Source organism: Acanthisitta chloris, unplaced genomic scaffold (assembly GCF_000695815.1).
Source record: "Acanthisitta chloris isolate BGI_N310 unplaced genomic scaffold, ASM69581v1 scaffold12788, whole genome shotgun sequence".
NCBI lineage: Eukaryota > Metazoa > Chordata > Aves > Passeriformes > Acanthisittidae > Acanthisitta > Acanthisitta chloris.
Window position 1 is genome coordinate 57,550 of NW_008685484.1, and position 12,069 is coordinate 69,618.

General features: G+C 43.5%; 1 protein-coding gene across 1 annotated transcript in view; it reads right to left on the bottom strand.

The window, feature by feature from the left end:
* Positions 1-1,365: 1,365 nt before the first annotated feature.
* The window catches only part of SYT16 (synaptotagmin XVI), a 37,030-nt gene continuing 26,326 nt past the window's right edge, over positions 1,366-12,069 (bottom strand). The window contains exon 5 of the mRNA XM_009079787.1: positions 1,366-1,786. Coding sequence (XP_009078035.1) covers positions 1,473-1,786 — 314 coding nt within the window. The 3' untranslated portion in view covers positions 1,366-1,472. The remainder of the gene's footprint in view (positions 1,787-12,069) is intronic.

Here is a 12,069-nt window from a genome sequence, read left to right on the forward strand (position 1 = left end):
TCAGCACCTCACTGCCTACATCCCATCACTACTCTTAAGGATGAATATCCTCCTCTGTGTCACACAGAGCACTGCAACAACAGCCAGTAAGCCAAGCAGCAGATTAAGACACATCCCCTATCCATCATCTCCACAGCTTCAACTTGCAGAGACAGTAAAACAGATTAAAATGGAAAATAACAATATAGTCTGAAAAGCAACTATGTGAAAGTGTCATCACCTCATCCAGCAAGTCTGCTCCTTGCATTGCTTTCAGTTAGAGGCAGGAAGCACAATACTTTCCTCCAGGGTTAGTTCAGCACAGCCAGCAGCACCTCTGGGGGGTCCTCTGGATCCTATTCCGTGCCTGCAGGAGATCTCGCCCCCAAGATGAGGTGACATGGTCTGGCATGCTCTACTGCTCAGAGTGCCAAAACCAGTCTCCTGTCATATCCCAAGAAGATATTACAGGATAGCACATTTGAAGAAGAGCCCTCAGCAAACTGAGTAGTGCTTAGCTGAATCACAGAGAAACCATAGCTCTGAAGCCTTCCTTTGTATTCCTCACAGAAATGCTTTTTTCTGAATGAATCTCACTTTTAAAAAACAAATTAACACATGGGCAAAACAATGATGCAGAAAAGAGTGATTCAGGCACAAAGGTGGATGTGCAGCTGGTTCGGGTCTTTTTTTTGGTATTTGTGATGACAGAAGCCATAACTTCAAGTAAACATCTAAACATGCATTGTATAATGCAATATAAAACTGATGCTAGTTGTCTCTCGTGCAAACCTATGGCAATGCAGGCTAACAAGTGCACAGGGTGCCTAATTAAAAATACCAGTAGTGTTTAGTCCTAATATCAATTGTTAGTACAGGAAAACAGTAGTAATGTCTTAGTAATGTCTAGGCACTTAAAAGTTGAGAGAGAATTCAAGAGTGCTTTCTCATGCTGCCTGAAAAATATATTATCCAGTCTACAGTGGTATCAAATGCTTATTTCTAGGTCTTAGAAACATGATAATAAAAGGGAGAGGATGTGATCTGCATGCAGGTTAGCCTTTCTGTGAGCTATCTGCGTGTCAAGAATATTTGCAAACTTCATTAATATAAATAAGGGGAGGGAGGGAGGGAAGAGAGAGTTTAGCCCAGAAGAAAACAGCATCAGAATCAGCCTGTGATGGTTTATGCCTATGACAAAATGAGCAAGAGAATGACCAAGGAAAGGATTTTGTAGGTACTCCCACTGCTTCCTGCTAGGGTTAATTATTTGGATGTAGAAAATGCAGGACAACCTGGAAAGACAAGAACTAAACATGCTTCCCAGGCCTTGCCAGCTTTAATACCCATGGCTGTTGATGGTGAACAGTGAGGTCACAGCGAATGTGCCCTGTCAGAGCTCAGTGCTTGTCACAGGGTAGCTGTTTTCTTCTGACTGAGAACAAGGTAAGAGAGCCCTTTGTCCCAGGATCTGCAGGCTGCCCTGGCAGCCACTAGGACTCCAGCAGCGTGTGCCACCTGCAGACCTGTGTCCCCTTTGATTCCTTCATTTCCTGCCAGTGACTTTGCTCCTCCTCTCCACTGCTGTTCTGCCCCATGGAAATCCAGCCGATCATCTCTTTGCGCTTCATGCTGCGCCTGTTGTATACGGAGATCATTAGGGTGACATCAGAGAGCTGGAAGAGGGCAACCTGGAAGATGAAAGTTTCCTTGTAGACAGGGTTGGGCTGCCCTCGACGGATGGAGGTCTTGCACCGAGACATCTCCTGACCCACAGAGTTGCGCAGGCAGAGCTTTCCATAGGTATCTAGGACAAAAAGGGAAAAAAAAAAAGAGAAAATAATGTTTAGCACAGGTTACAAAATAAATGAACATGCCAAGTGGTCAAAACCCATCCAAACTCCCTCCAAGTACAGCAGCTTTGTCTGCAGTGAATAAGAGATGAGTTCTGACTACTCATCTTGGTAAAATCCATGGAATAAGGTTGTACCTCTTGGTTTTTCTCATACTCAGCTGTGGAAAAGAAGAATGCATGTTTCAGCTCTACTCTTTTGGAAGAGCAGAATATCCAGTAGGTTGCCAAGCCTAGCAAACCTGTCTAAGACTAACTGAGACTGAGCATCTCTATGGATTCTCCATGTCAAATGGTGTGTCTCCACCTTCTCTTCCTCTTCCTCACAATCAAGTTTCATTGAGGCTGTTACTCAGGTTTCCCTTGGCTGCCTCTCCACCACCCTCCTTTGGAAGAATACCTCTATCACCTATTGTTTGAGATACCTAACAAAAAGGGTCTTGAAAAAGAGGGAAAAGAAACGTACATACACAGTGAAATGATGCGATCTCCCATGATAGTTTCAAGCTTTTTCCAAATTCTCATATTGCTCTTTCTTGTGGACTCAAGGTCACTTTTATTCACTAGTTAACTCAATACAAGGAGTAAACATGCTTAGTAGTTACAGGGAAGGGATGGTCCAATTTAGTGTTCCGGTAAATCTACCTTTTAAACTCTTGCTGCCTCCTGTGTTAATTACTTCACCTCTGTTATGTGTTTGCTAATACTGTGGTCTCAGAGCTCCCAATGCTCCACAGACTCAGCTCAGTGCAAGTTTTCACCTTGCTCTGCATGTGACGGTGACAGATTGCTTGGCTAGACAAGTCCCCTGCTAACCCCTCGTAATCTGTGCCTGAGTTCTAGCAAGTGAGTATTATTTCAGAGTGTGCTGAAGATAGGAAATAAATAACAAGCCTCCGTCTCTTGTCTACAGCATTTCTATCCTCTTCTGTTCCCGTTTGATGTGCTATTTTACGCACTTATCTACTGAGCAACACAAGGTGTGAAATTACACTTCAGGTGTGAAAACACTTCTATGTCTCCAAAGCAGGGCTTTCCGCTCCTCTCAAACTGTTCCTCTGAAAAAGCTGTCAGGAGACTGACAATCGAGGAGCAAATTGTGAGCCTGCACAGCTGTACAGCTATCAAGTTACTGCGGGGAAAGTTCAGCCCAATCATTAGCTGTGGGTGCCAGCTTGGCTCCCAGTATAACACTGGAGATGAAGTAGATCTTGCCAACAAAGAGCTACTTGTTAGGCAGAAAAGCAGAGCTCTGATTTAGTTTCCTGATTGTATCTGGGAAGGAAAGTACTGCTTTATTAACAGGTGGACTAATTCTACCTTAATATTCAATGTTGATGGTGCTGAGGGACTGAAACCTGTAACAACTTCAGACCCTTCAGAAACACAAAGGCCAAGAGAGGACTCTCTTTTCTAGCTCAACTCAATGTGAAACCATGCAAGATAACCACCAGACACAACTCTTGCAGTACCCTTAGAGATGTCACTTTGCTTTGTACTGACAAACCGTAACATGAACTGAAGCATTCCTCATGTAGAAGTCCTGGCTGCTAGTCTAGGCTGCTGGGAACTCCCTGTAAACAAAGAGAAGTGGGGAGTGGGGATTTGATGGATTTTTAAATGTATTTGTCCTTTTTTTCCTGAGAAGGGGATTTCAAAATAGTGAAAGATCTCTGCCAGGCTGATTTTTTAAACACAAACAAGCAGCTAATTAGTACAATTCCTTGTTTGAACTTCAAAATTTTTCTTTTTTTCAAATTGAAAGCTTACATTTTCACATCATTTCAGTGCATTTTCCAAACCAATCCCATTTACAGTCAGAAAGATGAAGGATCCCGTTTCTGCTGACATGCAAGAGAGGTGAGTGCTGAGACCTAGGAATTCACAGATGTGCGACCCTCTCTCTTTGCTCCTGACCCAATACTTTCATTTTTCTCTAGACATGTCCTTGGTGTCACACCAATTTTCCCTCTACCCTCTGAGAACTGCTTTGCTGAGGGCATTTGACTGGGGTCACAGTAGGGTCTGAGAATGGCCAGCAAGGGCAGAGCTGGGGCATGGAGTAGCACTGGAGCCTCTGGACCTCTTGGCAGCTCCTGGGAGGGTTTCCCTGGCTGTGCTAGGGCAGGGGATGGGCAGAGAGGAGGAGCAGTATGCAAGGATTGCCACCAACACCCTCACTGCTATCTCACCTAAGCATAGCAATGTGCAACATAACCAACAGCAAATAAAGTACTTTTTTAGATTATCTTCCCTTGCTACTTGAGGGCTAGGTCACACACATACCTGTATCTCTTTTTCTAAGAAGAGAGGGAGAGGAGTGAGGTCTACATTTTACTCATAGTATGCCTTCCTATCACGCTTCCTTCTGACTTGCACCAGTACTGGCAGCTCAGGTGGGATTCATGACACCTAACTGCAGGTGCATTTATTTGAGCAGTTCCCAGAGGAGCCAACCAGTTTATAATCAATACCCCCAAAGCAGCACATTGCATGATTCAGCAGTGATCTAGTAGCCAATCCTGCCATTACAGGTGATTTAGGTTTTAACATTAATGCAAGTGCCACACCTAAAACACCTCATAAGATACTGTTTCATGATGTCCTAGTTAATTTTCCAGGCAATGAACAGAAGAGTTTCTCATAGTCATAAACTCTAGGATGTCACATCCCTGACTGAGGCTTCACTCAGCTTTTGCAAGTGAGGGGTAATATACCTGGTTTTGAAGAAAACTGCACAGCACACCACCAGTGACCTAAATCAAAGTCAGAAAAGTTGGCTTTTTCTTTAATACGCATCAGATTTGCTATACAATTCTGCACCAAGACCCTGTCTATACTACCAAGTTTGGTGGGGATTCTGCATGCATCATCAGGATCAGGCAGGAACATTCAGGTTGGAAGGAGACTACACTCAGGGCAGAGCTAATACCAGGACTCCTATTCACCCCCATGAAAACACAGGCACAAAACCAGTGCAAGTGACAAGTAAATCAGACTGCTAATTCTCCTCAAATGTATTCCACTGGGTGTATTTTACCAGCCAAAAGAATCAAGCTTGCCTGAACAAAAATAAAAGAGGAGGTGTGGATCATATATTTAGCATCTGAAATTTGCTTTGCAGAGTTGGTACATATGAGGCTGAGCTGTTATTCTGCTTCACCAAATACATTTTAAGATTGCAGTTTGTCCTTTCTGCATTATGCTCCTTGCAACATCTTTTTAGGTGTCTCATAAGAAAACACTTCCTCGTTCTTCTTCTAGTCCAATCTGGTCCTCTGAGATGGAAGGGTCTCCCCCTCCTGCTGACTTTGCCAAAGAAAATCCATCCCCAGTTACATAGTGAAATTAGTGGAACTATGGCAAAGATGAACTTGACAGTTTACTGAGGAATGTATGTGTAAGAGCATCTATTCATTATGAAGGCAAACATTTTCCATCTAATTACATGCTCAGATTCAGTAATGGCCTCATTACTGTGGTGTCTCAGCACTCTGTGCTCTTCAGGGTGTTTATTTTCATGCCACTTCTATCAAGCACAAAAGGAGAAGAGAGATTAGGGCTTACATTCTTTAAAACGCCTGAGTGCTCACCTTCTATTTAGGTACCCAGCTCACTGACATGAAGAAGAGCAAGACCTCTTAATTTCTGGGAGTGTCTGAGGCTGCAGTTTGCCCACGGTTACACAAAAGTCTGTGAAGATTCAAGAGCAAAGTCTAATTTTGCCAAGCTCAATTTTAGCACCGCATCTACCAGGCTCTTCTTTCCGCATAGGTTTTGGAACATAAGTTCTTGCTGAAGATAATTTTTACTCTAAACTCATCTTTCATCTCTGGTATGCGCAGATTGAACAATGTTCATGTCTACATAAAATATCAACACCTCTGCATTTCATACCGGAGTGAAAAGCACTAAATCAAGGAATGCTGTGAGAAGCCAGACACATTTTGGGCTAGTGCTGCATAATCTTACTCCAGAGGTTTGGGCAAGCCTCTCCTCAGGCAGACTGCTCTGTCTCCATCAACACTGCCCCAACCATAAAACACCTCTTGAGAGCTCATCTGCAAAGGCAATCAGTTTATCCGTGATTCTTCTAATGACCCATTTCTGTCATGATCCTTCTAAGGGAACTAACTGATAATGACAACTCAGGGGAATAATCAACTGTAATTTATGCGTTCTCATTTTTGGAGCAGGGATCATAGCGTGCATTCTGCTTTCATTTACCCTAAGCACTACCATTATTAGTAAAGCTGACCTGTGAACAAAACCACAGCAAATATAAAAGCACCTAACCCCCTGCTTGAATTTATATTTTGAAAGGAAATAAACAACTGAAGACTCCTGACCCCTCATGTCTGTGGACTGCAGGGTACCACACAGTGCCGTAGAGACTTTCCAACCCGTGCTCCAGGCAAGCCAGCTCATTTCCAAAAGTAGTATAAGCATGTCAGCATGCTGCAATCCAGACTAATAACAGCCGCAGTAGAATAAAGCCTTGGGCCTGGAGCTTAATTTCCCCCAGCTGGCATGCCCACGCTCCCAGCCTACAGAATAAATGGCAGCGTTGTGTGGCAAAGCAGCCCCAGAGCTCGACTCTGTGCTACTCTGTACAGGCAGCTCAATGTGAGGTCTCAGTTTGAGACCCAGGAGGCCATTAGTCTTGGCTTTACCTCCCCATTAAACCAGCAGCGGGGCAGAAATACTCTGAACTGGGCCCACTGCAGCCAGATCAGCAAAGGAGCAGGGAGAGGAATTAAACCCAAGATTTTGATCCCAGCCCTTACATTGTGAAAGTGTGGAGTAAGGCAGCTTGTGGACTGCTCTATAAATCATACAGGAGCTGAGAGCTGCCTACTACGTTGCTGAGTAGCCAACTTTCTTAGTTTTCCAAAGTTTCCAACTTTTCCACCAAGCTCAGGTCCCCTCCCCTGGGGCTGGCAGCGCTCACACAAGGGAGGGCCTGGGATCTGGCAACTTCCACAACATGTGAGTCATCAGAGAACAGACCAGGAGTGCCTTTAATTTAAAATGAAGCAGAAAGGAATGCACTGCTCCCCGGAATGACTGTTTGGCCTGAGGGGTGGGAATTGCCAGTATCAGTGACTTGCTACATGCAGGAGGGGAAGGAGATGCAATGCCCAGGTCTCTCAGGAAGGAAAGCCACTTTCAGAGCACCTTGAGGCTCAGTTCCTTGGTGATCCTCCTCTGCTGCCACAACACCCTATGTGCCTGTTATAAATGACTGAGTCCCCAAACAGGACTGCAGACAAAATTTACCATTTATTATGTGAATTTAAGCAAGCAAACAGCGCTGGGTGCGCGGGGAGTCTCTGCTCTCCCAACACACACCGCACAGGGCCTGGGTTCGGTGTAGAAACTTGTTGTTAATACATATTCATGACTGTCCCGAGGAGAGGGAGGTCTTTGACGGGGCATGTTCACTTCACCTCCTTCAGTCTTCTCCAACTTGCGCAGGCTCATGAGTAAACACCTAAAAACATCAGCCTAAATTTAACCCTTCTCCTCTTGCAGACTCAGCTAGAAATTCATTCCTGTCCAGATCAAACCCCAAAAACGAACCCCAAAAAGTTATGGACGTGGCTCTGCTCTCTCTCCCGGTGCCCGCGCCGGGGCTGAGGCCTCGGCGGTGACAAAGGCTCTGCACTCACCAATCTCTCGGCCCTCTCAGCTTTTAGTGCTTAACTGCAGGTTCCAATTCCAAATAAGCACCAGCATCACAAATAATATAAGGCTTATATTAACAAAACAATATTGAGGTAGATATATATCTATAGATTCTAACATTGCTCCGTATTGGCATGAATCAGGGGACCTTATTCCACATGTCCACTCCTTTTTACAGCACCAGCTCTCACCTGGGACTTGTGTTGGGCTACAGAGCCAATTTACCACCTGCCTGCACTCCCCAGCCCTCAGGAGGTGCAGCTTTAGTCTGGGCTGACACAGCTAAAGCAGACACCTCTCCAGATGCACAAGGTGACTCTCCTCTAATAATTTCAACACTTTCCCTGCTTAAGCATTGCTGCTGCCTCCGTGAGGGGGTGGGAACTTGAACAGAGAGCATATCAGAAAGCATGGATACACCTGAGCAAGAGCAAAGGTAGCTGCATGATGTAAGGATGCTTAAGCCTGGCTTTTGTCACCTCCAGCAGTGGTGCCCACGGGCATGGCTTTATTAAACAGCCTGTCACCAAATCTCCTGCAAACTCTGCTCTGTAGAGTCACTGCAGATTTGCACTAAACATTCAGCTCCACATGAAATTTGGAATTAGGAGAGTTCTACCCTGATATCAACATTTTTTTCTTCGATTTGTTTTGGGAGGGGGAAAAAATGGTTTTTTTCTTGTCACAGCTGTAAGAGTGGGAGAGCATCACCATACATCCACTTCAAATGCACTCTTTTGATTCAGAAATGTCTGAATTTTTATACCCAGCAACTGTAACGTGGATTATATTTTTCATAGACCTTTTAGAAATATAGAGCTATTGAAAACATTACTGGATAACTCCACTCTATCACTGGATATCTAATTATCATGGAACAACCCCCCCAAATCTCACAGTCATTCCTTGAAAGTCCATTGTCCTGACACTTGTTTTTCTAAGCCTAATCAGTCCCAGGTCTCACATGTGGTGGGAAGAGCTGTACCAAGCCAGTCCATCCATCCAACATTACCCAGTATCATCCACTTTAGTAAATCTATAAAAAATTGGCAAATATGGCATATGCTGTTTCTCTCCCAAATACTCTCCCAGTCTGCACTAATTTGTGACTCACAAACTTCCTCAGTCAGAGGCAGCATCTTCACATTTAATGGTCCTCTGTGGACCTTCTTCACTTTCTTTGTGAATTCCTCCTGTGCTGCACAGAACTCAAGTAGACTTCTAACATCCATGATGTTCTGTAATGAGGAATTCGACAGCATAAGTGAAGAGCTGTCTCCTCTTCAGGACCTGCTACCTCCTTGCTTCCTTTTATGATCCTTTGGTTTTGTATCAGGAGAAGACAACTAATAACTGTTGTCAATTCACTTTCTCAATGACACTTATAGATCCCCATGAAATCTTCCCCCATCTCCCTTTGTCGTAGCATCGTAGGAGGCACAGTCTATTCAGCTGCAGCTCACTGGAAGGTGTTCCCACATCCCTGATCATCTCTGACACTACTCAGCACATCTTTTCAGTTCTGCCATATTCTATTTGAATAGAGGGAGCCAGAACTGTACACAGTATTCATTACACCAGTGACTGCATATTTACAATCAAATATCAAGTTTTTATTTTCTCCACTTTTAATTTATTGGTTTTTTTCACTACTATTGCTCATCCTTGAGTTGACATTTTCCCAGAGCTATTTACTATAAGCCTAATATTTCACTCCCAAGTGGCTCTGTGTCCGTCCAGATTAAGTCTGAATTCCACCAGTGCCCCCATGCAATAACTTACATTCATCCACTCTTCATCTTCCACCTCACTGCCCAGCTGCTCATTACTGCCACATCCTTCTGGGGCTCTTTGCATCTGGCCTCATCTTTCCCACCCAGAACAAAGCTTTCTCAGCTGTTCTTATTGTAAGTTTATTCTGGCTATATTCAAGGATAGACAAGAAGAAGATGCAGAAGGAGAGGTGGTTTTCTACAATATTCCTGTGACTGACTGGCAAGCAAGAAGCTTCCCAGAGCATCTACTACTCTGTTAACCAAACTCTCTGGAGGACTGAATTCACCCCAGCTCAGCCTGGCACAGGTCCTCCTTCTATTACCAATGATATGGGAACAGAAATCACAAAGCTTTAGGAGCTCAAGTAAATTCCCTGTTCAGAGGAAAATATGCAAGTTAAAGGTTATTTTTTTTTATTCAGCTTCCTGGTCTGATATGGAGTAATTAGAGGAATTAACCTGTGCCTTAGTTCTCCAGGAATGCAACAGGGATAATAACTTTCGTTCCCTCACAAATGACCTGATCAAATAAAATCCACTAATGGCTTTAAAGCACTCTGATACCAGAACAACAATGATCCTAATGTAAGAATGCTAATATTTCTATGGGAGTATCTTCTGTACTTCTTGCCATTGTTACCTGTGGCTCAGGTAGATGTTTGTTTTCAGACAAGTATTTACTTCAAGAATATCTCCTGCTCCCAATAGAAATCCTGACAGCTTCTTCTCTCCCTCCTGTCTTTTCCAGCATTAATGCTATTGTATTTGTTTAATGGGGTTAATATGCTGCTGGTATAATAATGATCATGTATGGATGTAATTATTATGTGTGATTAATTCTACAGCTGCTGAAAAGCTTGGAGGACTTTTCTTAGGCGGGGGAATAACTTTGCAATAGTTCTTCTCAAATTGTGTTACACGCAGACATAAACCCCAAAAGAAATCACTGAAGGAGAAAGAACTAAGGCTGGATTAGAGGAAAGAGAGTTGCACCCAGCAGAGCAGCTGATGAAGGTTTAGCATCACATGGGAAGAGACATCTCCCTATTTTGTGTTTGTACACTGACTAGCTCAAATGATTCCTGGTCCATCACTAAGATCCCAAGGTACTACTACCCAGCTCATAGTATGTAACTGTCTATAAATTTTTAAAGACATGTCTGCCAGTGCTGTAGGCTTCTCTTACTACTTTTTTATATAATAAACATCCTTTAAATGAACCCACTGTGTTTTATTCTAAGAAGATACAAGACCACAGACCAAAATATGAACTCCTACAAAATACTAGCACAGGTTAATGATTTTTACAAGAACCAAAGAGAATGAAGAGCATAGCACACAAGCCATTAGCACTAAAATACTAAGGGTGTCCACATCTGACAAAACTGTAGATGCTTTTCTGCATGAGGCTTTTTGGCACACACTGATAATTTACGGTCCAATGCTGCAGCCATACTCTTGAGTGCTCTTAAGTGCTCTGAGTGATAATGGATCTATTTGCAGGATCAGAGATTGTAGGCTCAGTCCTATAACTCAGCATGTTCCCCAGAACAATACCTGGACACTTATCCTTGTCCAAACTATCCTTAAATCCCACATATGTGACCTGAAGAGAAGACACTGCCTGCAAGATTAAAGTTTCTCTAAGCTGTCCAGCTGTTTTCTAACCCATTTGTTACCCACATAAGCACCCATGACTTTGATATTTACCTGACTCAGTTTAAAGGTATAAGAGAAGGAGATGTGCCAAGGAAAAGCTGAGACATGCACAATCTTTCTTTTCTTCTCCAGAAAACCAAGTGTTTCAGCCTCTAGAGTCTTACACCTAAAATCACCAATGCTCCAGTTCAGTTCCTTCTTCTGCACACAGTGAAATCCCTGTGCAAGGATGCCAAAAAGGGAGCACACATGCTGTAGGACTACAGGTGGCAGAGAAGAGGGTTAAGATGGGCAAAAAGCACAGCTGGAGACCTTGCTGTTGTGCAAGACTCCCCTGCCATTCCCCTGTCAGCAGCAGCCAATACTGAGGCCACTGGTCTGCAACAGGACTACATATAGGTCCTGTATAGGGTCAGTGCATGCAGGACTGGGAAGAGAGGTGGATACTGCCCATTGACTTCTTTTTCTATTACCATAAATGGCTGCCCTGAATGGCAGTTTGGGCTTGGTATTTAAGCGTCCCAAAGCATGATTATATCTGAAATTTCTATGATACTTTAAAGAAATGTCTCCCTCAGAGCCTCAAAAAACAGAACTGCAAATAGGGCCTATTTAAGAAAACACAAGGGCTCTTTCCTCACCCTCCAGAAAGGGGAATAGCAGTTTTAGTTTTCACCTCATGAAGGACTTTTTGAGCAGCTCATAGAGCCACCAGCACGATTCAGACAGTAACGATCAGACCTCACAGCACTCCTCTGCAATGCCTGAGGAGTTATCAGTGAAATGCTACTCCAGCATCTGAGACAAGTACTGGTTTTCTTCCTTCTTTTTAATTTCTTTCAATTTCTGCTTCACTGGGTTTTTCTTTTCTCACCACACTACTGGGAACTTTATAGGCACAGAAGAACAATTCAGAATGCAGAAGCAGCAATGTGACTTGGAATAAAAGAAGCAGATTGTGATGGGTTCAGAATTAGCCTGTAATCATTTATGGATTTCTGTGTTTCACCTAAAAGCTGATCTAACACTGAGAGACACTGGTCTGACAATGCCAAAGTTCATCTGTATAAAGAAAGGATGTGAAGAAACAACTCAAGATAGCCTTAACAGCAAAGA